At 36.4% G+C, this 27,868-nt stretch overlaps 3 protein-coding genes across 4 annotated transcripts; 1 reads left to right on the top strand and 2 right to left on the bottom strand.

The window, feature by feature from the left end:
* On the top strand, nt 1,236-4,299 carry LOC109241878 (probable 2-oxoglutarate-dependent dioxygenase AOP1). The gene is made up of 3 exons (XM_019408703.1): nt 1,236-1,670; nt 2,276-2,620; nt 4,036-4,299. Exons 1-3 carry the CDS (start codon nt 1,318-1,320, stop codon nt 4,082-4,084), a joined length of 747 nt encoding a protein of 248 aa, XP_019264248.1. The 5' UTR covers nt 1,236-1,317; the 3' UTR covers nt 4,085-4,299.
* On the bottom strand, nt 4,495-26,708 carry LOC109231136 (probable helicase CHR10). Of its 2 annotated transcripts, XM_019396700.1 has the most exons (17): nt 26,478-26,708; nt 26,260-26,267; nt 26,060-26,138; nt 25,804-25,961; nt 25,482-25,613; nt 24,768-24,945; nt 23,495-23,630; nt 23,202-23,319; nt 12,032-12,121; nt 11,615-11,722; nt 11,312-11,515; nt 10,497-10,622; nt 9,767-10,425; nt 9,185-9,330; nt 6,912-7,076; nt 5,227-5,341; nt 4,495-4,897 (listed from the first exon to the last, which is right to left on the bottom strand). In XM_019396700.1, the coding sequence occupies exons 1-17, from the start codon at nt 26,656-26,658 to the stop codon at nt 4,867-4,869; spliced, it is 2,634 nt and encodes an 877-aa protein (XP_019252245.1). In that variant the 5' UTR covers nt 26,659-26,708; the 3' UTR covers nt 4,495-4,866. The 2 variants fall into 2 exon arrangements, with proteins under 2 accessions (XP_019252245.1, XP_019252252.1); XM_019396707.1 differs by lacking the exons at nt 4,495-4,897; nt 5,227-5,341; nt 6,912-7,076 and adding an exon at nt 7,110-7,187.
* Nucleotides 12,986-14,041, bottom strand: LOC109231152 (uncharacterized mitochondrial protein AtMg00810-like). The gene has a single exon (XM_019396719.1). It carries the CDS (start codon nt 13,890-13,892, stop codon nt 13,362-13,364), a length of 531 nt encoding a protein of 176 aa, XP_019252264.1. The 5' UTR covers nt 13,893-14,041; the 3' UTR covers nt 12,986-13,361.

Raw genomic sequence — 27,868 nt, 5'->3', positions numbered from 1 at the left:
GGATCTTAATAATCAATTTTGGGAATCACCTGCTCAAAAAGAAAATAACGAAGAAGAAGAAGGTAAGAAAGATAATGGAGAAAATGAGGTGAAAATACAACTAGCAGATGCAGAAAAATCTGAATGGGAGTCGAAGAGATGGCAGCCATGGTGGTATATTTGATGAAGAAGATGGGTTTAATTATAATTTAACGTTTTTTCTTTTTTTAATATGTTAATGACATGTGTCACTATCTCATTGGAGCGTGACATTACACATGTTTTGAAAAACTGGTCAAAAAAAAAATAGTGTGTATTAGGAACAGTCTGAAAACGTTGAGTGTGTAAAGTTATTTTCGTTCGCAAAAAGTGTGTATCAGGGATTTTGTCCATAATTCAGGGGGTAATCTATGTATTTTCGTACCAACTATGTATCATAACTAAAATAATTCAGCTTCGATTGTACGAAATAGTTCGCGAGTTTCGGTAATGAGAAAGACAGGTTACATTTCTCAAATTGACACTATGCTGATAATTTCATTAATTTGAGCAATCAAACTTAGTAAATTTGTCATAAATTGATAGCTCATGTAGCTTACTTGGTCTCGATTCGAGCGTTATGAATGAAGAAATTCTTGACAGAGAATATTTTCTCCTTAAATAGATCCTACGCGGCATGAATCTAGTATAGCCAGGCTAGTGGATTTCGATAACAAATGGTTAAACCCCAAGAATAATTAAATGTTTGATTTAAAAAATTTCGAATAAATTTGTCATATTTTTTAACATGAACTATAGTCACATTTTGGTAGGAATATTGCACTTTGGGTTTCTCTGTTACCTCAAATTTTCACTTTTGAGCCATAACTTTTAACTTATATAAAAGTGTTTCTGATCCCTCCAATGAAAACTCCCAGAAATACTTTAGCCTATTCTTTATTTTTTTTCTTGGAATACAGTTCTAAACTAATCTTTTATAGCTTCAGAAGTAAAAAAATAAAAAATAAATTTACACCAATTTCTCACTTTTAAACTACATATTTGGTCTTTTACTAGGCAACAAAATGGGTGAAAACTTGCCCAGCGCCTACTCATTGATATTTCATTTGCCATGATGAATCTGATCATTTATTATTTTTTTCATGATAGAAAACAGTAAACCCCCACCCAACCCTAAACTCAAAATACTTTATTTGTTTTCTGGTGTTCAATTAGGTATCAGAAAAACTCTTAATTATATACATACTGTGTATAACTTGAAAGAGTGACATGCATTAATATTCCCCACATACTTTGAAACGTTGAGCTTTTTCTTGCTAAGTAAAATTACAAAACATTATGTCTCAAACACTTTCTATTATTGATCTCACCAAAATAGAGGATTCAAATTCTTGGGTAGAATTGTGCAATGACGTTCGCCATGCACTTGAAAATCATGGTTATTTTATAGCACTTTATGATAAGGTTTCTTCTGAACTTGAGAATGAAATTTTTGATGTAATGGATGAGTTGTTTGATCTGCCCATTGAAACAAAGAAGAAGAACTCTTCTGACTTTTATTTCTATCGATGGGTTGGTCAGCTGGAGGCAGCTCCTCTTCATGAAAGCTTTGGGATTGTATATCCAACTGATATTCAAGCATTACAAAGCTTCACTACACTCATGTGGCCACAAGGCAACCACATATTTAGGTAACAAATACTATATAGTAGTTAATTATTTTTGGTTTGTGTAGCTTGGCTTGACACGAAGTTTAAAAAAAATGAATACTAAGAGCTTTTATATCTAGATACCATCTACAACAAGCGCTAAGTCATTTCAATAACAAATTAAGCAGATAAAATTGTTGTATCCAGTTTATCTTATGTGTGGACTGTACATAGAGCTTTTATACGATGAGTTATACAATTAAAGATGCATGTATACTTGTCATTAGCACCAAATACATCAACCAAAATTAAGAATTTAAATAAGAGAAAACGAGCTGTTTCCTACCCTAGACAAAGATTATCTATATGTTTTATATGTAGAGGCTCTTGTATAAATGGGTGATTTTCTCTGTCATTTTTTCGATAGTGCTGAATGATATCACTTATGAATAATCTGATGAATATGTTAGTAATATTTATGATCGTTAGAACAAAAAGATATATAATCAATCACCACTAATTTGTCATTTAGGCATAATCATTTGGATACATATAATGTATATTATTAACTTCAAAAATAGTTCCTGATAAATAACATTAATTGTTTTATTTTTTTTTCTTTTTTCCATTGTTGGCTGGGGGGTTAGTGAAACAGTGACATCGTACGTAAAGGTAGCAGCAGAACTAGAACAGTTGGTGGACAAAATGGTGTTCGAAAGCTATGGAATAGCAGAAAGGCACTATGAATCTCATATAGCAGCCACTACATATCTCCTCCGTCCTACAAAGTACGCAGCGCCGCCACCGTCTGCGGATGATGACGGCGCCAATATTAATAATATAGGTGCAAATATACACACAGACAAGAGCTTCTCCACACTGCTCTTTCAGAATCAGATTAATGGTTTGCAAGTTGAAAGTAAAAGTGGTGATTGGATTGCCGTGATGTCCCTCCTTCTGCATTCGTCTTCATGGCTGGTGATGCTTATGAGGTCTATATTTTTTATCTGTTTATTTTCTTCTTGACTCTAACTTCATATGACAGAATAAAAGAATTTTTACAGCATACCTGAAAGATACCAGTAATGCACCACAATTTTAAAAAAAAAAAAAAAAAATTAGACTATTACGTTAGGAAGTTGTGGAGGTCGAGTATTACGGTTGTAGGCTAGGAGGTAGTTGAGTCTTGCGTTACTTGTGTCTTTGTGAGCCTAATCCGGTAGGGTTTTGTCTAAGATAGCTAGGGGTAATGTCGTTTCTTACTATTCTCTATTTTCGACGCAGGTTCCACTTACTAGCCATCGTTTTTGCTTTGCATTTTTCTTCTGCATTTTATGTTCCTATTTTTTCTATGATCTCCGTGATGAATCTAATATTCTCTCCTTTTGTCTTTTTATTATCTTGAGCCGAGGGTCTTTCGGAAACAGCCTCTCTACTCCTTCGGGGTAGGGGTAAAGTCTGCTTACACAATACCCTCCCCAGACCCTACTTGTGGGATTCTACTGGGTTGTTGTTGTAGACTATTACGTTAGGTTAACCTATGGTAACTCTCCTTATCATGTATGATACGGTAATCTAGGAAATAAAGTAATAATCTCTTATAACCGATTAAATTGGGGAGAAATTCAAAAATAGCCAGATTTACCACTGGTCGTTGAAAAATAGCCAAGTTTCAAAAGTCATCGAAAATTTAGCCACTATAAATTTGAGCGAAAACACGGTTCAAAATCCGGAAAAATACGCCGGCAAATTTTACGGGAGTTCCAGCATAAGTATGCTTGAACTCCCATAAATTTTACGGGAGTTCCAGGATAACTATGCTGGAACTCCCGCAAATTTTACGGGAGTTCAAGCATAATTATGCTGGAACTCCCGCAAATTTTACGGGAGTTCCAGCAAGTATAATTGTCCAGTATAATATACTGGAGTTTGGAGCACTGGTGCTCCAGTCTCCCGCAAATTTTACAGGAGTTAGCAAAGTATACTGGTCCAGCATAATATGCTGGGGTTCATACACAATTGCACCAGAACTCCCGTATATTATACTGGACCGGTCCCTGTTGCAGCAAAATAATGGCTATTTTTCATTGACTTGATAAACGCTGGCTATTTTTCATTGACCAGTGCGAAAACTGGCTATACCATGATATTTTAACATTAAATTGCCAATGTAAAAATTCTTTACACTATTAGTATATATAACTTGAACTCAAGATAAATATATAATAAGGGGAATTAACTAGTTACCTGAAAAATAAGACAGATAACCAGTTACAACATATAAAATTACACTATCAATACATATAAGTTAAACTTATCCTTCATTTTAAATGATACTGTCATTCTTTTTCGGACAGATAAGACGTCTTAATATTCAACAATGTATGTGTGTTTTGCTGTGGAATAGGCATGGAGCAATGGAAGAATATATTCACCGCGGCACCAAGTGTTGCTGAAAGAGGAAAAGCAAAGGTGCACATTGGCCCTGTTCACGTTTAACAAAGGAATAACAGATATACCTGAGGAATTAGTGGATGAAACACATCCTTTACAATACAAGCCTTTCGATAATTTTGGACTAGCTTGGTACTACCTCTCTGGTGCTAACTCCATGATTCACAGCACTGCTAAAGCTTACTGCGGCATCAATACTACTGCATCCATCGCTTGAATTATATATATATATATATATATATATATATATATATAGAGAGAGAGAGAGAGAGAGAGCGCGCGCGCTTGAAAATTTCATGTTTCTTTAACCAAGTTCTTCATATGGAAAAAGAAGGAAGTAAGGTAACGTGTAATCAAATTTAGGCCATTGGTTCTATACCAGCCCAGTGATTATCGGCAAGTGACAAAGGGGTAATTGATGCACAATGTTTCAGATAATAATTCCATTGAAAATACATCACAAATATTTACAAATAACCTAGTATGGTTGTTTTGTCAAAAAACAAATGGCAGATACCAAACTATTGATTAGCTTGTATAACAACCTGAAAGTTGCTTTGATCATAGTTAACCGTCTGAAAAACATAAACCACCATCAAGGAGATTTCCACATCATATTATCATTGCTTAACTCACACCTAGACCAAAAGGATACAGGTATTCTAACTGTTAACATCTAGAATGTCACAGGCTGACCAACTTCATACTGCATAAGGTTAATCTACACTAACTGGATTTTTTCAGATGTGTCCGTTGCGTATGGAACACTGATACTGTCCCCCTCTTAGCTCTGTGCTGAACGCCGGAAATAATACCTGAACACATGAAATAAAAGGAATTATGCTTATGGAATCTGACGATGAATGCTTGTTCTTGGTTTAAAATTGCAGTAGCTGTTATCACACTTTAGCCAACTAGAAAGGGGAATTTGGCTTCTTTTTATTTTCCCTTCTTTTTTCCTTTTTTCCTTCTTCTGGAGAAGGGGTAAACTGCAAACTCAAGTCTTCTTATGTACAAGCTAAAAACGCAAACATCCAATGAATACAAAATCTACCATAATCCTTCAACAACCAACTTCGCTAAAGCATATACATGCATTGCTGCACATGTACAACTAGATTAGATGTGTATTGAAGGAACTTACACAAAGATATTTATGCCGTAGAGAGCAGCATGCTTCCGCAGCAGACGTTCAATTGTATACCATTCTGACCTGTCAGAACCATCCTGATAACCAATTCTTGGCATGTGGATTGATGCTTGAAATATCAAAAAGTGTTGATAAACGATTAGGATATTGTGCCGGCAGAAAACAAGAAGTCACCATCAAATGATAGTATTTGAGCAATGCTTCCAAATGTAAACATGATATTAGTTGGACATGCACCATGTTATAGCCAAGGAAGCTTCTGAACAGATACATTTGGCAATACAATGATCTGGTAATATTCAAATAACTACAGAAATTTCTTGTTTTTGTTTTTTACCAAGAGCTGGTATAGGCGGAGAACTACTGGCACATTGCACATATGTACGCCCCACATCCCACAAGGCCACAACCATTCTTGACTAGGGATAAACATAGCACATCACTTTGGTGAAAGTTTTTTTGTACAACCATTTCCATAATACACTTTTTCTACATATATGTACAAGTTGGTTGCAGTATAATCTGACTAATGTTTACTCTAATTTTCGTAGATACTAGTCTGCTCAGAGAAGTTACTAATATTTATTAATACAACTTCTGCTGTTCTGAGATTAATAATTATTAGGAATATTACATCAGTCTCCTTGTTTCATACAAGAAGGAAACATCATTAGATTGATGTGTTCTTGTATTTGAAAGCACCTAAATCCATTTTGTAAACATTTCAAAAACATCCGATATCCATTTCAGCAGCTCCAAATATCAATCTCAGTTTTTTGCGCTTATTTCACTTGTTTAAACAGCAAATGAAAATTAGTATTTACACTCCAACCTGGCTGTAACTCCTTGTCCATAATTCTACGCATCTCAACGTTAGAAAGTATATGACCAATTTCTCTCTTAATTTGCTTAAATGACAAATGATCTAGTCTTTGAAGGAAATGTGCATGAACAAGAGAATTACAAATACAGAAAATTCATATTGCCGACCCCACACTAACTTGGATTGAGGAATAGTTAACTGATTGATATATACTGGTTGATATATCTGTACCAGAGGAGATCGCTATGACTATATTCGAGGAGATGCAACAAAGCGTTTGGACCATTATGAAATGTCTTAAAGAATGCCTGGTGGCATGGCCAAAACCAATGATCATAAGCTATATCAACACGATTCTGAATGCAACTTCCCATGGAACATGCGCTATACAAGACATATATTATCTCCGTTCTTAACCTAAACTCATGTCAAACTTCGTCTCGGATTCTAGTAGAGTTTTAGTAAAGCGCTCGAAGTTGGCACATTTCGTGGAGCAAAGAGAAGCACCAGGAACGTCCCTTCAGGGTCATCCAACTAAAAGAAAAAAGATAGAAAGAGAAGCATTGGGAACTGCCAACTTTAAGACGGAAAAAAGAAAGTTCTTCCTTTTAAGGCACCCATGCTAGAGCGCCTCCATCTCTCCCCATTCAACCTGTCGTTATACTGTCCTACTAAGTTCCCAGAATATCTCAAATACCAAATTTATACTTATGCAACATCAACAACAATAACAAATTTATACTTATGCAAAGATTTAAAAATAGGAACCCAACTGCAGACGATACAAAAACAAAGAGAACTCAAACTACAAGTAGAACAGAAGAAATTTCTCTAGAAGCATGGAAACTGAATGTACCAGACTTTTGAGCAGCTGAATATGATGCTTTTGATAGACAATGCTCCAAGTCAGGGATGGAGATACTGCCACGTGGGACTTTGCGCCTAGGATTGTAGGACTGCACAACAGCCAAAGCTACCCATTGAGGAGCATGAGGTGAACCACTGCCACTAGTGAGATCCTCTACATAACAATGATCATGTGGAGATTAGGAGAAAAAAACTAATTAAAGGTAAAGCCTAAGACAAATAAAGAAGATTGACAGAAGTGAACCACTGCCACTAGTGAGATCCTCTACATAACAATGATCATGTGGAGATTAGGAGAAAAAAACTAATTAAAGGTAAAGCCTAAGACAAATAAAGAAGATTGACAGAAGTGACCAGGGCATGAAGAACACAGAAAAGAAAAGAAAAATACAGAACAAGTAATCTTGAGCTACTTTTATTTTCCCATCTAAAGAATTTAGCGTTGCACTGCATGCAGCAATAAACAACTCCTGGAAACCACCAATCAACTGCATCCCACGCGGATCTATCATTTCTTTCTTTCATTTCTGCTAATTTGGACTTTCATTTATTTCTCATCTATACTATATTAAAAGCAAGAAAGCCCTTAGCGAAATGTTGTTCGCCATTTTTACCCTTTAAAAGTAGGGTTCACACTGGATAAAATAGTCAATTAAGCATTTCCTAATATTTAGGACATGAAAATTAAATTGGTTATTAAATCTTTCCTTATTTAAATTAGATACCTAAAATATAGGACTTTAAAATTGATTAAAATTTTACCTTAACTAAATGTTTAAAAAGTCAATTATTTGGTATGTTAGTACAAAATTGGTAGACGTTCATACATAGTTTCCGTAATTACGTGACATCCCAATGGCACTCTAATTATATTCATGACGAACAAAACAATTTTTAACATCAAATAAGAAATTTCTTTTAAGAACTATTTTACTTCATTTAGTATTCACAACAACTTAATTCCAATTAGATGGTAAATAATGAGAGACTAAATTAATCTATATCTATAATATATTAAAAGCACGAAAGCCCTTATATAGGAATATAATCACGGGTAAGATAAATTATGTAAGTTGAGTAAGTTAATTTTCACAAGAATTTATAATTTTAAAAATTGTTATTTCACCTGGAACAATAATAATCCAGGTGACATTAGAAGTCTCGCACTTCAAAATACCAAGAGACGAAAACTTAAAGCAAATTGTATAGAAGTCACACTTAGGAGCTCAAGATTATTTTCATATTGCTAAATTTTTAAGATTTAGGGTTGGTAATATTGAAAATGTTAGCTATTTAAGCTTTTCTTTAAAAGCATATGTTAATAAAATATTTCCAAAAGTATTGTCATAGAGTTTCTTAGTTTCTTATAGTGTCGATAAATCTATCTAGCGGATAGATATTGCATGTAATCACGAACAAATATCAAATTAGAAATGTGTGGCTAACTGATATTACCAATTGCTATCGAGTTAAAAGGGTTGACAACATATATTAGCAAGTATCATCTCTTGTAATGATAATGATCGAATCTACCTAGAAAGTAGCATGAAAACCTAAATCTATTCCTAACGGAAGTCCAAATAACAAGGCATTTGTAGAGAAGAGATCTTCTTTTATTGAGTTAGATAAATGCGATTAACGATCATGATTTTTTTCTCAGCAATTCAGATCTTTTAATTTTAGTTGATAATTCGAACACTTCTATGCATACTCTCTATGTAATTTTTAAAAATTTATATTCATTGATTTGAAATGTACTCTAATACTAGTCACAGCAAAAGACAAGAAGGTCTTTTGTTAAAAGCAACTCCAAGAAAACTTCCACTAAGACCAGCGTGAACCCTCAGCTTTTCTATCAACATAGTGTGCATATCTACTATCTACTACCATATCATCTCATATATTTCCAGCCAGTCCTAATTGACAAGTCGTGACATGCCAAGTTAAGCAAACATTGCATGGTTTCAAATTGATACCACGGTTGACTTGACTATGGATGCAAATATTGAGTTGCAGCAGTTATACAGATATGTATGCAAAATGGTACTACTAAACTCCATCATAGAAAGAAATCTTCTGACATGAACTGAATGTAAGCTGATAAAGTGGATATCAAGTACACCTGAATAACACAAGTCAGTCAGTTCCTTAATTAGCTTAGACGAGTAACAAGAATAGGACAAGTTTAAAACCTTGAGTGTCAGCGCTAGTGATGTCGAGGAAAACAAGCACATTATTACTAGTAAAAGAAACTGAATTTACCTGTAATCTCTATAAGATGGAGATCACCTAGATGAAGATCATGAAATTCAGAAGCTCGCTCATATGCAGCGGGTACACTAGATGATAATCTCGCCAATGCATCAAACATACCCCCATGACCCCAGCTTCCGGATGTATCAACGCAGCTGCCAATAAATATTGATAAGAAATACATGCAGCACAAAATAAATTTTTGCCAGCTTGGAGTGCTTTTAACCATTTATCAGATACAAGCGTCCTCTATTAAGTAATTATTTAGTTACATACATATACTTCCAAACCATTCAACAATGGCAGCTTGCAAGGAAGAGTCAGAATTGAAAGGAAATTGTAGTTACCATGGAATCCTCTTTGTCATAAAATACAATATACGAAGATTCCAAGCAAGCAAGAGAAGAACTTTTGGAAAGAAAAAGAAAAGAACTTGATCAAAGAGAACAAACAAGATTTCACAACAAAGTTTCAAGAGAAGCTAAATACTTGTGCAATTAGAACAACAGCCAAGAAACTTTCTATAGAAGCTGCAAGAAGCATCACAAGCTTGACAAAGAAAGGTAAGATTTCACGGAGAGCATATAAAACCTGAATATAATGGTCGGCTCTGATGGAGACACTTTAGAAGGATAAGTGCAGTCCCCATAAACAAAATGAACAACGCCGGAATCTGAGGAGATATCAGTATCAGGAGCTGATACAGGATATCTGACAGATAATGAGTGGTATCCAAGAGCTTCCCACTTTGACAACTTCTCCTCCTCTTCCTTTCTCTTTGCAGCTTCAGTTTTTACATGCTTTTCTTCAGGCAACCTTCTTCTATTGCCCAGCTCAAAAATCGGACCATGGTTGGCCTGTGATGCTTCCTTGAATTTCTCAACCCACGCGAGATATGAAGCTTCATCAAGACGAGGATCAAGCTTAATAGATTCTGGACCTCTTTTTGTGACAACATTGAACTCGCTTAACCTGTCAACTGGCTTTACCTCAAACTCATCTTTGGCAGAACGTTCTTCATTGCGAAATGCAATAATTGTTTCTGCCATTGCAGTCAACTCAGTCCTATCAAATTCATCTGATTCCTCATTGGTTATCTCTGCAGGATCTAGCATATGCAATCCAAGTATAACAGATTGCAAGTCACCAGCTTCAGCTCCTGCCATCTCTTTCCCTTCCTGATCCAAGACATCATCTCCTACAATATTCTGGCTAAGCTGTAACTTCCGTTGTGCTCTACGCATAATGACCTACACAGTTAGAACCTTCACTTAGAGGAACTAAACATCAACTTCGAGATAGTTTACAATCCTCTTCTCACCTCCTCGACCGTCTGCTCCGTGACTAAATTTATAGATAACACATGGTTTGTTTGACCAATTCGGTGAGCACGCTGCAAGGCCTGCCTGTCTACCTGGGGATTCCAGTCTTGCTCATAAAATATGACCTACACCACCATAACTTGTCAAGGAGCTGAAAGAATTAGATGTCAAATCAGGGTTCGACGGGTCCAGATGTACACAAAACCACTCTGCAGTGGCCATAAGAAAGAGCAATGACTATATTTGTGCACTTGAGATCAAACTTAAGACAATAATTTAAGTATATCATTCAATTAACTTGCAAGATATTCACCATTAAGCATTTTTTCGGAAAAATCATGGCTTCCCGATACATACTCCGCCTATCACCCGATAGGTATCAATTGACATCACTGTAACGTATGTAATACGAGCTAAAAGCATTTTTCCTTGCCTGTATAACTCAATCGCTAAACATCATAATGATAATTATTAGGAAAAGAGGAGTGCATCAATATCCACGTATGCAGTTAATGTTCTTTAACAAATTGGAGATTAAACATCCAAACAGTCTAAGCTTGAATGGTACAGATGTTTTCCATGTGCATTACAACTTCGCTACAGACATGATCCAAGCGTTCATATCACCTCTTTCCATCTCTCAATAAGAGAAAAAGTTCATGAAATGAGAACTACAGACTAGAGACAATGACTTCAGAAAAGCATGTAAAGAAAATGAATCACTCCTTTACAATATATGGATCATAAGATCAATCCCATGTGTATAATACTAAACCATTTGATGATAAAAGTTGGGGTAGCAATTGGCACTTACAGTATCAGCAGCCACAAGATTCAATCCAACTCCACCAGCTCTTGTTGAAATCAAGAAAACAAATGCTCCATTTTGATCAGCTTCCAACTTTGAGCTTCGCTTGGCTGACTGTTGACTGAAGCTCCTTATTGCAGCGAAGCGCTCTTCTGCACGAATTGAACCGTCAAGACGCTCGTAAGAATATTTCCTCAATTCCAGATAATCCTGCATAAGATAAACAAAGAAGTAGAAAGATTAAATAAAGCTTGTACTGTTCAAACATTCCACTAGAGTTTGCAAAAGATACCAGATACAAACACTTACCTGCAATATATCCAGTGTTTGAGTCATCTGAGCAAACAGAAGGACTCTATGTCCATGAGCATGAAGCTTTTGAAGAAGATGATCCACAATGAGCAATTTCCCGCTAGCCTGAGAAGTATTTAATGGTGAGAAGATAAGAATTCATGAACAAGTAAATACTTCTTTTACACAGTGTGACGTGAATATAGTGAATACAAAAGAAAGTAGCATAATCTTTGCCCCAAAAGAATGTAGCATAATCTTTTGCCCCAAAAGAATGTAGCATAGTCTTTTGCCCCAATCTTCAATGCCAAAATACCTAACAGCTATATAACTATTAACTGCCGGGTCGATCCAATTATTTATGGTGCATAACAAGCGTGAAATCTAGAGTCATAAATAAATATAATGACAATCAGCAGAAAGCAGATACAGTACCTGAACCAGGTGTTCTCCCTCTTCATATGGTTCAGGTTCTATACCAGCAAAAAGGTAAGGATGACTACATGCTTTTCGTAGTTGAATTACCTGAAAGCGAGCCTGCAGGTTAGTTTTAGGGAAGAAACAAGCTGAGTTCCGACAAATAAATCTTCAACTCTGAAGCATTTGTCTCGCCCCTTAAAGGTTAAAATCAGATAGATACTAAACATGATATTTCGAAGCGGAGATGCTGAGCAGCAGTAAAGATACTTGGTGGAATCTCACTGAATGCAAAATTCAACTCAGAAAGGAAGTGAACAGCTTAAAAAAGAATGCCATTAAACCTCTCCTAAATGCAAGAAAATGTCCCAACAAGCTCCTTTACTTCCATCTGATAACAAAAACTCCTACTATCCAACTGTAAACAACAAAACACCTTAGTCTCACAGTAGTTGGGGTTGGCTATATGAATCATCACTTATCACATTACACCATTTAAATTATCCCATGCCAATATATGCAAATGCAAATAAAAAGTATTAGAAGTTCTGCATATTTTCTAAATGTATAAACCTCTGAAAGGTTAAACCACTCCTAGAAATTATAAGACCATTAAAGTGTTACCGTCTAAAACTGTTGAATTTGAGAAGAAAAAAAGGCTTCTTTGTTTATTTCAATATTTGTACAACCTATGGACTAGGATATTTATACAATCAGTCCTATCTCTGATTTAGGAAAGAAAATCAAAGATAATAATGCTAATTACAATCAAATAAAATAAGATCCCTATAATTAAGCTAATCAAATAAAATCTCTATAATTAAGCTAATCAAATCACTACAATTAAGCTAATAAATATTCAATCCTCCCCCTCAAGTTGGTGCAAAGATGTCGCACATGCCCAACTTGCAAATCAATGTATGGAAAGTCCGTTTGTTGAGACCTTTTGTAAGTACATCAGCTAGCTGTTTTCCTGACGACTCATGAAGCAACCTCAGGATACCACTTGTAACGTTTTCTTTGATGAAGTGTCTATCAATTTCAACATGCTTTGTTCGGTCATGTTGAACAGGATTATTTGCTATATTGATTACAGCCTTGTTGTCGCAGTACAAGGAAAATTCCCCTTTTTCAAACAGTCCCTCGTCTAATAACTTTTGCAACCAAATAAGTTCACAAACACTCTGGACCATAGCTCTAAATTCTGCTTCGGCACTTGATTTGGCAACTACACTTTGTTTCTTGCTTCTCCAAGTGACTAAGTTCCCTCCTACGAGTGTACAGTAACCGGATGTAGATTTTCTATCATCTAGAGACTCAGCCCAATCCGCATCTGTATAGGCCTCTGTCAGGAGGTGACCATGTTTGGAGAAAAGCAAGCCTTTCCCAGAGCAGATTTCAAATACCACAAAATATGGAAGACAGCTTGCATATGAGAGTCTCGGGGATCATGCATAAACTGACTCACTAAGCTCACTGAATAAGCTATGTCTGGTCTAGTGTGAGAGAGATAAATAAGCCTTCCAACTAGCCTCTGATATCTCTCCTTATCAATCGACTCTCCAACCCCTGTTTGTAGCTTGTGATTGCACTCAATGGGTGATTCTGTTGGTTTGCAACCAATCATACCGGTTTCTTTCAAGAGATCCAGAACGTACTTTCTTTGAGAAATGAAGATTCCTCTTTTTGATCTAGCAACCTCAATTCCCAAGAAGTACTGTAGTTTTCCTAGATCCTTGATCTCAAATTCTTGTGCCAACAAATTCTTCAATCGGGTTAATTCCTCTTTGTCATCTTCTTCCATTACTATGACATCAACATAAACTATGAGAAGAGTGAGTTTAGCGCTTTGATGTCTAATAGAGAGTGTGATCTGCATTGCTTTGTTGGTAACCAAAGGAGATCATTACTTTGCAGAATCTGTCAAACCAGGCTCTAGGAGATTGCTTCAATCCGTACAAAGCTTTCTTCAATCTGCACACCTTTCCTTGACTCTGTTCAGTATCAAATCCAGGAGGAATATCCATATACACCTCTTCTTCTAAGTCTCCATGAAGAATTGCATTCTTCACATCGAACTGTTGCAAGTCCCAATCAAGATTTGCTGCACAAGACAAAAGAATTCTGATAGTGTTCATTTTAGCAACAGGGGCAAATGTCTCTTGATAATCCAATCCATAAGTCTAAATGAATCCTTTAGCCACCAATCTTGCTTTGAATTTTTCAATTGAGCCGTCAGCTTTGTGCTTCACAGTGAAGACCCATTTGCAGCCAACCAACTTCTTGTCTGGTGGTGAAGTGACAAGTTCCCATGTTTTATTTTTTGACAAGGCCTTCATTCCTTCATTCATAGCTTGCTTCCATTTAGGATCTACAAAAGCTTCCCTCCAATTCTGGGGAATTGACACAGAAGAAATAGACAAAGGTAAAGGCTCTATAGGAGGGAGACAAAGAATAATAGGAGACAAAATTAGATAAAGGATGTTTGGTGGTGCAGGATCTAACTGCTTTTCTGTGAGCAATAGGCAAATTTAACTCATTGGGAAATGTAGATAACTCACTAATAGAATAAGGTTCAACTTCGGCAAATTGCATGATAACTTCTTCTACTCTATTTCTCCTTGAGTAAGTTTTCAAATCAGACCTATCCAAACGCTCTCCCCCTGAATTCTTTCTCCAATTTCATTTTCCCCGGTGGTAGTGGCAATGGTTTCAATGGTGGAACTTGGGAGAATCATCTCTTCCTCCTTATAGCTCTCCCCTTGAAGAGGTGATGGTGTAATACTGAAATAGGGCTCACATTCTCGAAAGGTAACATCCATGCTAACGAAAGATCTCCGGGAGGAAGGATGATAGCATTTGTACCCTTTCTGTGTTGGAGAATACCAATAAAGACACACTTGGAGCTCTAGGATCAAGTTTCCTAGAGTTTCTAGTGTGAACAAAGCAGATACACCCAAATACCTTCGGAGGAACAATATAATCATTCTTACCCATTAAAGCTTGCAAAGGACTCTAGAAATTGAGGGTTTTATGTGGCACTCTATTGATGAGATAAGCAGCTACTCCCCAGTAAGGTTTTGGTAATTTCATGGTAAACATAAGAGATCTAGCCATTTCTAACAAATGCCTATTTTTTCTTTCAGTAACCCCATTTTGTGCACTAGTATAAGGACAACTAGTTTGATGGATTATCCCATAAGACTCCAAATAAGCACCAAAATTTTTATCCATGTATTTTGTGCCATTGTCAGTTTGTAAGATTTTTATCTTAGCCTCAAACTGAGTACTGACCAGCTTATGAAAAGACTGAAAACATGAGAAAACTTCACTTTTTGGCCTTTAACAAATGCACCCAAGTCATCCTAGTGCAGCAATCAATAAAGGTAACAAACCATCGACTACTAGACAAAGAAATTGTTTGAGTAGGACCTCATACATCAGAATGAATAATCGAAAAAGGAGTTGTACTTTTATTATCCCTCAAAGGATAAGAGTTTCTAGTATGCTTGGCAAATTCACAAGCATCACAAAACAAAGATTCAAACTCGACTCTAGAAAACAAACTAGGATATAACTTCTTTAAAGCAAAAAATGATGGGTGCCTCAATCGACTACGCCATTGTATTATTTCTTGGTTGACATCCTTATTTCCTCCAAAATAGGCCCGAACAAAGTCTCAAGTTCCATCAATCCGATATAAGTCATCAGGCAATCTACCACTGCCAATCATCTTCCTTGTTTGAAAATCCTGAAAAACACAATGATCAGGAAAGAACTCGACACTACAGTTTAATTTTTTGGTGATGACGCTAACAGATAATAGGTTATAATGGGAAACTCAGGTACATGGAGGACGGATGATAATGTAATATCAGGTGTGCAGTCAACAGAACCTGTTCCAGAGATATGAGTTAGGGTGTCATAGGCTATTCTAACATAATCCCCTTTGGGACTAAGAGAGTAGTTTTGAAAGCCTTTAGAGGAGCCTGTCATGTGTCTATTCGCACCAGAATTAATAATCCAAGAAATAAGAAGAGCATTAAAGGAAATATCTGACTGCACATAACTGGAAGTAGCAATATTAGAAGAGTCAAGTTTATTCGGGAGACGACGAAGACTCTGAACTTCATCCAAAGACAATGCTTCTCCGGAAGCTGTTTCCTTGGATGTTTCCATAGTTCTGCAATATTAGCCTGACCCCTTGATGGACCTACACGTTTTCGTCCATGACCTCTACTTCGTCGACCATGTAGTTTCCAGCATGTCTCATTTGTATGCCTTGGCTTTCCACAGTAATCACAGTGCATGTGATCTTTATCAAAAGTGAATGCTTTTGGTTGCTCATGAGACATAGTTAACCCAGACTTCTCCATTGGTGCTGAATAAAGCATGACCCCTCGTCGTCTCTCTTCCTGTTGAACATAAGAATATGCATCCTCAAGAGAAGGAGAAGGAACTTTACCGAGAACTTGAACCCCGATCTGATCATATTCTTGGTTCAAACCGGCCAGAAAATCATAGACCCTTTCATTTTCAACCAATTGTTGAAAGAGAATTGCATCATCAGTACACTTTGCTTGTAGATATCCTGATAATAGTCAATCTCCTACCACAACCCACTTAACTCGGAATAGTAATCAGTGATAGTCAATTCACCTTGCTTAGTTGCATGAATTTTATTTCGAATTTCAAAAATCTGGGCATCATTTCCCTTGCGAGAGTAAGTACGCTTAGTTGAATTCCAAATTTATTCAGCAGTATCAAGCAATAAATACTGACTAGAAATTCGAGGGTACATTGTATTCAACAACCATGTCATAGTAAGAAAAATATCAGAATCCCATTATCTATAACTAGCATCAGTCACAACAAGTGCTTTCTTTTCTCCGGTAATATAACCAAGCAGCTTTCTAGACGTAATAAAAAGCAAACAAGATCTTGACCAAGCAAGATATGGACCAGCCCCTTCCAATGTTACCATACTAATTTGTGAAATACCATGTGAAACAGTATTATCTACAGAATTGGTAACTACTGGCTTTGAGTCTCCCATAATTTAAAAAAATAACAGTTCTCAAAAAATAAAAATCTGCAGAATCAAAGAACAGTGAACTTGGTTACTATTCAGAGAAGAAAAATGGGAAATCTAGCTGAAAAAAAGGTTCTGATACGTTGGAACCACACCTTTGCTACTCCAAAAATTGATGAAACTGATAAGGTAGGCTCGAAATATGTCGGCGACACTCAGCGAGAAAAACTCGACCTCTTTGCTACAAAAGGAACCCTAGCGTTGCAGAGGGAGATAACTCACCTTAAAAAAGACAACAATGGCTCTGATACCATGTTGAATTTGAGAAGAAGAAAAGGCTTCTTTGTATATTTCAATATTTGTATAACCTATGGACTAGGATATTAATACAATCGGTCTTATCTCTAATTTAGGAAAGAAAATCAAAGACAATAATGTTAATTACAATCAAATACAATAAAATCTCCTATAATTAAGCTAATCAAATAAAACTCTTATAATTAAGCTAATCAAATCACTACGATTAAGCTAATCAAATATTCAATAAAAACATATACTCAACTAATACTTATCGCCTACAGATATCTTTTTCTTCCATTGCGCCCTATCTTCTGCAGAGAATGCTAATTCTAAAAATATTATTAGAAAAGAAGTGTATTGTGTCTTTTTGATTGGTCGAAGTGGTGTAAAAATCTTTGAATCACTCAAAGACGTGATTGGGAAAACATTGCAATAACTGAAAAGATTATTGACAGCTAATGTTAAGGGTATGCTCAAATACTAATATGTATGTTACTGTAAAATATGGAGACAATGGAGCAACATTCTTATCTTCTTATTCAAAGAATGAGAGCAATTTGTGGGTGTACAAGTGTATCTATTTAAGGAAACAAAATCACAAAATCCTTTAAATATCTCTACCTATGACTGTGCTATGTATACTATATGAAATTATGTTTATGTACATTCTGCAACACTCCCCCTCAAGTTGGAGCATAGATATTAATCATGCCCAACTTGTTACAAAGATATTCCACCCGAGTTCCATTTAAAGCCTTCCTGAATACATCACCCAATTGTTCATCATATTTTCTTGAATCTTCTCACGGACAAAGTGAGAGTCAACCTCAATATGTTCCGTTCTTTCATGGTACACTGGATTATCACACAAAAGTTTTGCCGGAGACAAAGGCTTCAAACCAACCTCAGCTAAAAGGTGATGTATCCATAATATTTCACATGCGGATTGAGCCATAGCACTATACTCGGACTCCTCCAAGATACCAAGGTTTCCACCAACAAAGACACGGTAACCAATAGCAGATCTTTTATCAATTCTTGATCCAGCCCAATCAACATCTGCAAAACACTCAATACGATATGTCTGTGATCGCTATACAATATGCCAAGGCCAGGAGCTCCTTTCAAATAGCACAAAATATGTTCCAAGGCTGCCCAACGTTTGAATGTCGGTGCAGACATGAATTGACTGACAATACTAACTGCATAGGAAATATTTGGATGGGTTACTATGAGGTAGTTTAGTTTCCCAACTAACCTCCTGTATCTTTCTGGATCAACAAAAAGGTCACCATCATCCTTAGTAAGATGTACATTATGAACCATTGGTGTGCCACACGGCTTGGCTCCCAACTTTCCAGTTTTTGCAAGTAGGTCAACTACATACTTCCTCTGGGACAAGAGAATCCCTCTCTTGCTTCTTGCTACTTCTACGCCCGAGAAGTATTTCAGCTAGCCCAAGTCTTTGGTATGAAACTTGGCGTGTGTAAAAACTTCTTGACAGGAGAAATTCCTGCAAAATCATCTCCCGTAATAACAACATCATCAACATAAACAACTAGAAGAATAATACCAACCAATGACTGTCTATAAAAGATTGAGTGATCACATTTGCTTTTCTTCAATCCAAATTCCTGAACTACATCGCTAAATTTCTCAAACCAAGCACGAGGACTCTGCTTTAGACCATATAGAGATTTTCACAAATGACAAACTTTCCCATACTCCCCCTGAGCAACAAAACCGGGTGGTTGCTCCATATAAACTTTCTCTTGAAGATCGTCACAAAGGAACGCATTCTTGATATCCAACTGATGTAAAGGCCAATTCTCAGAAGCAGCTAAAAAATGAATAAGCAGATAGAAGTAAGTTTGGCAACTGGGGAGAAGGTATCTGAATAATCCACCCCATAAGTCTGAGCATACCCTTTAGCCACAAGTCTAGCCTTTAGTCTTGCCACGGAACCATCTGGATTAACTTTAACTGTGAAGACCCATTTACATCCTACCGGTTTCTTTCCCTTGGGTAAATCCACCAAATCCCACATGTGGTTATACTCTAAGGCATGTATTTCCTCAAGCATTGCATCAGACCATCCAGAATGATTCAAAGCCTCCTTCATTGTTTTGGGCACAGAGATAGAGTTTAGAGAAGCAATCATAGATCGAAACGTAGAGGACAAGCGGTCATAGGAAACAAAATTAGCAATGGAATGTGCGGATTTGCAAGTACGTGTACCTTTGCGGAGAGCAACAGGAAGGTCAAGGTTTTCTAAAGAATCAAGCGGGGGAGGATCTTATGACGAAGGAATTGGTGCAGGACATGTATGATTGTTCTCTCGCCTCCTAGAGTAAACTTGAACAATTGGCGGTCTTGCCGACGCAGATGGAGCAGGTGCTGAAGGCACAATAGTTCACTGGTGATCAATAGAAGAAGTGGGAGATAGAAGAACATCATCTAATTGTTCTGTCAAAGCATAGGTAACCTGATAGACTAGCCACTCATCTTTCTCCTCTGACTAGTAGAAATGGGAGGTGCATAAAAGAATGTTGTAGTCTCTGAAAATACCACATCAGTTGACACAAGATATTTGTCAAGTTCAGTAGAATAACATTGATACCTCTTCTGAAGGCAAGAATACCCGAGAAAGACACATTTCAATGCCTTAGGATCCAACTTGGTAACGGATGGTCGAACATCTCGAACATAACATGTGCTTACGCTTTAGGTTCCACCAAAAATAGTGACTTGTTTGGAAAAAGCACGCTATGAGGCACATTACCAACAAGCACAGTAGATGGCATGCGATTAATTAAAAAAACAAGTCGTAGAGACCACATCAGCCCAAAATTGTTTAGGGATCTTCATTTGGAACAAAAGTGCCCAAGCTGTTTCAAGCAGATTTTTATTCTTCCTCTCAGCAACTCCATTTTGAGAGGGAGTATCAACACATGAAGACTGATGAAGAATACAATGTTGTCTCATGTAGGATTGAAATAGTTCTGAATTCTGACATTTATTTTTTAGCATTATCACTCCTTAGAATCCGCATTGAAGCATTGAATTGAGTTTTCACTTCAGCACAGAAGGCAGGAAAGTGAGTAAACACTTCAGAGCGGCTCTTCATAAAATAAATCCAAGTCATTCGGGAAAAATCATCTACAAAAGTAACAAAATACTTATGCCCAGTTTTAGAAACAACAGAACATGATCCCCAAACATCAGAATGGACTAACTCAAAAGCTGACTCAGCTCGCTTATTAACCCTTAGACCTAATGAGATGAGATGATATTTTGCTAGTCGACATGACTCACAATCCAATGAAGAAATATTCTGAAACTAAGGACAAATCTTCTTCAGTATAGGTAGAAACGGATGTCCCAATCGACAATGTGCTTCAAATGGAGACACTACACTGGCACTTGCAATAGACCGAGGCTCCCATTCTTCAAGGATGTAGAGCTCACCAGATAGATGTCCTTTACCAATAACTTGTTTCGTCGTAAGATCGTGAAGAAAACAATGATCAGGATAGAACGAGATATAACAATTAAAGTCTATAGTGATTTTACTAACAAAAATCAAATTAAAAGCCAACCTTGGTTACTTATAGCATGTTTGGCCAAGCTATCACTTACTAACAAAAATCAAATTAAAAGCCAACCTTGGTTACTTATAGCATGTTTGGCCAAGCTACAAAAATCAGCTTATATTGAGAAGTGTTTTTTTTTCAAAAGTACTTTTCGTGAGAAGCAGTTTGTGTTTGGCTAATTTACTTAAAAAGGACTTCTGAGCAGCAATTAGTGTTTGGCCATAATTTTAAAAACTGTTCTAAGTGCATTTTTCTCAAAAGTGTTTTTCAAAAAAGTGTTTTTGGAGAGAAATTACTTTTTTCTACTTCTCCAAAACTGCTTCTGCTTCTCCTCAAAAGCACTTTTTTAATCTCTAAAAGCTTGGCCAAACAGTTCAACTTTGAAAAAACACACTTTTTTTTTAAATACAAAAAAAGTGCTTTCACTTGGAGAAGCTTAGCCAAACAGGCTATGAATACAGATGACAGGGTAATAGTGGAGGTTGGTTTTACAGTTCCAGATCCACACTGTTACAAGTTGATCCATCAGCTACCGTAACTGGAGAGGGTGCTTTGTGTGATCGAAAGCTAAAAAAAATATTAAGATTACCTGCCATGTGATTTGTAGCACCTGAATCAATTATCCATTTATTTGAAGAGGTAATAAGACATGTTATACCCATCTCAACAAGGGTAGTAACTGAAGTAGATTCCTTAAGTGATTTTTGTTACTGACAAAATCTAACAAATTCTTCCGCTGAAACAAGAATTGTCCTGTCAGTCATTTTCCTCAACTAAGACAACTTAGACCAGCAGCGGACTGAGGGTAATTTTTGATAAATAACAGGGAGTTCAACAAGTCTGACCCAACACAATCCCTTTCAAATAAATTCACATTGAACCAGATTGACAAAATACCCAATGGTTCAGAGGATCAGCAAAATAAGATTAAGAATCAGTGAACGAAATAACACTCAACCAAGTCAGAGAGCATTACGATCAACAACGGAAAAAAAATGGTCTAACCAGAACGTCTGAACTCGACTAAAGAACTGTTGTCAACCAACGGTGAAGCAAAAGAATCACCAAACCAAATTTCTGAAACCTAAATCACCGAATCCCAGCAGCAATGGGAGCAAAAGACGAGCAGAGGCAGTCCTGGAAGAAAGAACAGTCTACATACAAGGTTTTAATACCAGAGAAACACCAGAGTTCTGCCAGATTTGACGGGGTGACGCCGGAATGTCAAGCCAAAGTGGACCTTGCCTGAGCGCGTGCCTCCAAGCGCCAGCGCGTGAGAGGCAGTGTTGAAGAACAGGTAGCACGTGAAGACCACTCGCTTACTGCCAGGTCGCCGGAGTTGTTTCTTCCAGCCGGAAATTCTGTTTAGAAAACTTTGAGCCCTAATGGCTCTGATACCATGTGAAATACAGAGACAATGGAGCAATAGTTACCTTACTGACTATAAGGTAAAATCAGTCCTTTTATGTCAGAATAACTTGTCATTACAGACATGAGGTAGAAACATTATAATTGAATTACATATATTAATGGAAAAAAATGTCTACATTCAAGTTCGTGATTACATAACAATTCTCAGACTCGTCTAATTTTTTGCTAATTCTTCAGTCTGCTGTTTACCAAGCTTCAGATACGAGTGTTAACTAAGATTTATTTTGAACTTAAGGAGGCTGTAAAATTCCTTCTTAGTACAAAAAGGTTCACACATGGAGTATAATACCATAATCTTTTACATGTAACAAGTCATCAAATTTGAAGTATGAATAGTAATTATAAACATAAGTTCACCACATGTAACTGTCGGCAATTATACATGGTTTACTAACTAGACTTCCTCTTAGATGGAACCAAGGTTCATAGCTCAATTCTTACCTCCAGTTACCAACTCACCTTCAATTATGCCAATCCTGCTGATCAGCATAGGCAGAATTTGGCATGCAGAAAACCTTACAAAAGAAGCAACATAGCTCCTCTCCACTACTCAGGATATGATAAACTAGAAGCACTTAGAGGTAAAGCTTATCCTTGAAATGTCAAGTTGGTTCATTAAATAGTACTCATCACCTTCAGAAGCTTCTTATACTCCAATGGCGTAAAGCAAAATAAGAAACCTCTTGTTGCACTCTCTTATTGACACAAAAAGTTAATTCACCACACCAGATTCCACACAGAAGAGCAAATCAAAATCATCAATCTGGGTGTCACCAACCCAAAATGAGAAACAAAATGAGAAACATCCAGGCTAATAAAGATAGGTATGTACAATATTCTGTAACGACCGAGTACTGGGTGCTCCAGAAGCAAGTGCTAGCAGCTGCGTTAGCTCCTTCCTTAATATGGACATATATACCTTCTTTTGCAGGGCCGCCAATGGTGCCATCCTGGAATCGAATTTACAAACATATTACCAACACTACACAAAAGTAAGTCCATGGAAAAATCACATGAGATTATTGCCAACCATCTAAAGAGAGAGATATCCTCTACAAGCTCTAGTGAGAGTTCTGCAGCAATCATTTACAAAATTAATGACCCTGACAAAGATGGTTAACTTACACAGTAATCTCAGTAAGAGGTGGCAGCACAAGAGTCCCCAACTCAATAAGCTGAGATTTAGTTCTTCGGAGCATAAATGCCCCTATTACATATTTCAAAATTTTGAATTGTTCCTTAGCTTTGTCTGCATCACGGCCTGTTAAAATGGAAATACATTAGAACAAGAATAGGGGCGCCCCATGTTGCTGCTCAGTGAATGGTGATAACATATAAACAAGTGACATGGCCTTGTGGGAATTAAAGAAACTCTTCAATGAACCCTCCTAATTAATTCAATGCAATCTAGTTGTTTCCCTAGAACCAAAAATGGAAAGATGAATCTCAATCTTGTATACTTGTAAACTGGGAAACTGAAGTCATAGACTCAAGATCTTTAGGCAACATGTAGTATCATTCTCACTTTCTTTATCTATTTACCGAAAATTACTTGAATTATTGTAATATCATTTTGTGGCCTGTACACTTGATTCACAGTTGAAAACTTCCATTTATAAAAGATTTAGGCACCGTGTCTGTTTTATTGTTCCAAAAAGTTACAGGAGCAGCGCTCTGTTTAACTGGAAAAACATAGGACTGGACAATCAAACCCTTAGAAGAGCCCTGCGTATTTTTTGTGGGTGCGGGGGGAGATGAAGAACAATAACTTTTTCTCAGATATATGAAAATGAATGTTGTTCTAGCTGGGAGCTTGTCACTAGCAAGTCACTCCCCTTCCCAACCACTGTCAACCCAATTCATAGGCCTCCTTTTTTTTCAGTAAGCATAGCAAATTGTTACAGAAGTATGTCAGAGAGAGAGAAATAGAAGAGCCATCAGCATATTGGAAGGGTCTCACGTATCTTCAATCAAATAAGTTCAGACTAGATCATGCTCAATCATCAGTTTAATAGGAAGACATGAAGGCATCTAATTTAGTGATCACTATCAGCAGGTAAATGTGCAAAATGAGTCACGATATTAGCCTCTAGAAGTAGAACATGAATTTTCTATCCTATCAGTCCCTAAAGCACGAAAATATAAGAGCAAAGACCAGACATCATTGGCAGACCAAAGTAAATAAGCTATAGATCGTGCTCTAAATGCTATAAAGTATCATCAAGTGACAACTACAGAAACCACGCGTGAAATAAATAAATATATATCTAGACCAGAAAATGATCACAATTGCAAAAAAAGATTCACAAAGCAAATAAGCAGTGCCCAAAAAATTTCAGGTTTATCTTAAAAGGGAAAAAGAAGTAAGACAATGATTCATTACAGGCTTAAGTATTACATGAAGGATCGCCAGCTTCCTTGAATGCATAGAGAAACTGATCCAGTGTTCCAAAAACTGAAGGCATACAAAAATGCAACAGAGCCCAAAGCTCTGTAAGGTTGTTTTGTATAGGTGTGCCGGTCATCAGCAATTTCCTAGGCATAAGAAAACGCTCTTTGAGCACATTATGCAGTACCTGTAAAGATTTCAAACACGCAGCATAAGGTATTTGTGTTATAGGGTTGGAGAAGATCAAGAACAGTTGCTTATTACCCACACCCCTCGAAAAGCTTTATTGAAACATAAATTTTGCTCCTGAACTTTGAGAAATAGATATTGTCCTACTTTCTGTAGAGCAGTTGAATGCACTCAACATTTCAAGACTGCACTATTACAGGATATTGGAATCTACTAACGAAAAAGTTAATCAAAAATCTTTTTCTATAAATGCCTTTGCATTTCAAGGAAATTTGGAAGAACTTTATTTTCGAAGTAATAAGGATATTGAAGAGATATCACCTATTTACCCTCAAAGAGGCATTTAGTTAATACAAATTTAAAGGTAGCACACGGAATTAACTTAATACAAATTTAAAGGTAGTATACGGAATTAACTTCAGCAGACCATGAGCACACATCGTGACTACATAAGTAGTCAATATTCTATCTCATACCAAGATCAGGTGTGATATCTCAGTTGCATTTTATGTAAAAGAAGAATTCCAGACATACACTAGATGGATTTTTGAGCCTTTGTGCTTCGTCAATTATTGCATAACTCCATGGAACCTGGGATAGAAAATCTTCATCAAGTAATAATATGTCGTATGTAGTCAACAGCACATCAAAAGACAGTGGTTCTGCCTGTAAGAAATGAGGGAAATTCAGAGTGAGATAAGTAAAAGAAATAAATTGACAGTTCTTGAAGAGAAAATAAATTGTAATGTCCCGACAAGCCTTTAGGAAGTTCAAATAAGCCTATATAAATGTATATGAAAAACCAACTTAAAATTCAAATTTGATTGTCTTAAGTGCAATAGGACCCAATACTTACATCACACAACACCTTCTTGTTCACATGCTCATACATTTTCTTACGTAGATTGCGCCGGTGCTCCTTTTCTCCAATATAGGATAGTACTCTTAATTTTGGGGCGAAATTGGCCATTTCAGACATCCAACCATCCGTCACACTAAGAGGACAGAGCACCACTGCAACATTTTGCAAAATCTAAGCATAGAATGTTTACCTAGGATGTGTTTCGGCTACTATTAATTATTAGATAAAAATTACATGTCTTCCCACTCACAGAATGGTCCAGGAGTCTTTAGGAAGAATTTCAGATAGCTCAGCAATGATATAGCTTGCAAAGTCTTCCCTAACCCCATCTGCCAATAAACCATTCATAACATAGAGAAAATCAAGACACTATCCGTTGACTACAAATATTGCTCCTTAATAAATCACTATTTTCAATTTAAATGCTGGTTTCAGTGTTGGCAGTTATACCTCGTCCCCTGTAAGAACAATAAAATGAGAGCATCATTAATTATGTCAAATTAGGCCAATCAATTAAAAATAAAAATACTCCCTTCCGTCCCAAAAACAAGGCAAATTCAACCCATTAATTATCAGCGCAATTTCGGATAGTCTTATTAATTTTTTCCTGAAAGTCGACATATTTGAGCACACATAAGAAGTGTGAAGTTTCTAGAAGAAGAAAATACCGAGAATGACGTTGACGCCTAGACGGTATCTTCGAATAAGCCATGAGACTCCTTCAATTTGGTGAGGTTTAAGAGTCGCTTTAACTCCCAAGTCAACAGTGTTGACCGGCAGAGAATCGTCGGCTGAGTCGCCGGCGTAGACGAACTTCGATGCGGCGATTAGTCTCTGCTCGTAATTCATCGGCGAAAGCAATTGAAAACTGAGGAAGGGGACGGTGGTGGAAAGTGGAAACTACCATTTGATTTTCCAGGGAAACAATATTTATTCGAACACCGGGAGACGTGCGCGGGGAGCGTCAATTTACCAGAATGTCCTCAAACGGATAGTGCAGTTTGCTTTAGTTTTTGACCAATATAAATTTATTTTGGTCCCTCAAATATAACCTTGCGCATATTTAATCCCTTAAGTATACTAAAGTGAAGCACATTTAATCTCACTGACACGATGTGTTCAAAAATAAACAGCACTATCTCGTGTTACTCATGTGACAATGTGTTCAAAGAAGATCAACTGTTGATCATCTTCTAACAATAATGTAACAAATTATTGCAAGAATTTTTATAATTATATATACTTCTAAGATTTTATCCAAAGAAATATCTCCTCATTGCCTAAATGATAAAGTTTCATACAAAATGGACATTAGAGCAATTTTTTTTTTCTTTTTATTTTCTTCTTGGCCAAGCGACTCAAAGTTAAAAAATGTCCAAGATCGAGCTACTAAATACTTACCTCTTACCAAACATTTTATATATACTTGATGAATTTGTACTAAATAGCTCTAGCTTGTATCAGGATGCAAGGTACAATTATCATAAACTTTCTTGAGATGAACTTGCTGATCATCTCCTATTGTAGATTCGCAAGCAATCAATCTTTTATTTTCACTAACAATTATATATTGCTAGGCTTAACAGATCACAGTTATTGTTTCTAGTAACTTAAAGAAGTCACTATAACGAATATTATTAAAATAAGATTTTAAATTATGTAACTTAAACTCTTTTCTAAATTTTACATTATAATCATAAGTTATTGTGGATTGAGTTTTAATAAACTATAATAATCACATGATACGTGCTACCAATACGTTGTTTGAGTTGTAGCTTTTGTTTCATTTGTTATTTATTTACAATCAAAAATTCATATCTAATTTTGATTGGTAATCTTTTCAAAAATTAAATATAAGGAACCTTCATAGTCCTACACAATCATTTCTTTTTTAAGTTGGTTCACCGCTCGAATTCAAATTAGGTGGATTAAAAAGCGTGTAGTAGAAAAATAGGTTTATGTAGTATGTTTGACAACGTGTGTGGTGTTATTAACTTTGGCTCAAATATTGTAATTGTGGTAACATTTATTTAATATACTAGATGAGCAATGTCCGTGC

This window comes from Nicotiana attenuata, chromosome 1 (genome assembly GCF_001879085.1).
Source record: "Nicotiana attenuata strain UT chromosome 1, NIATTr2, whole genome shotgun sequence".
Lineage (NCBI taxonomy): Eukaryota > Viridiplantae > Streptophyta > Magnoliopsida > Solanales > Solanaceae > Nicotiana > Nicotiana attenuata.
The sequence above is the reverse complement of the archived record's forward strand: the minus strand, read 5'-3'. Positions and strand labels throughout refer to the sequence as shown.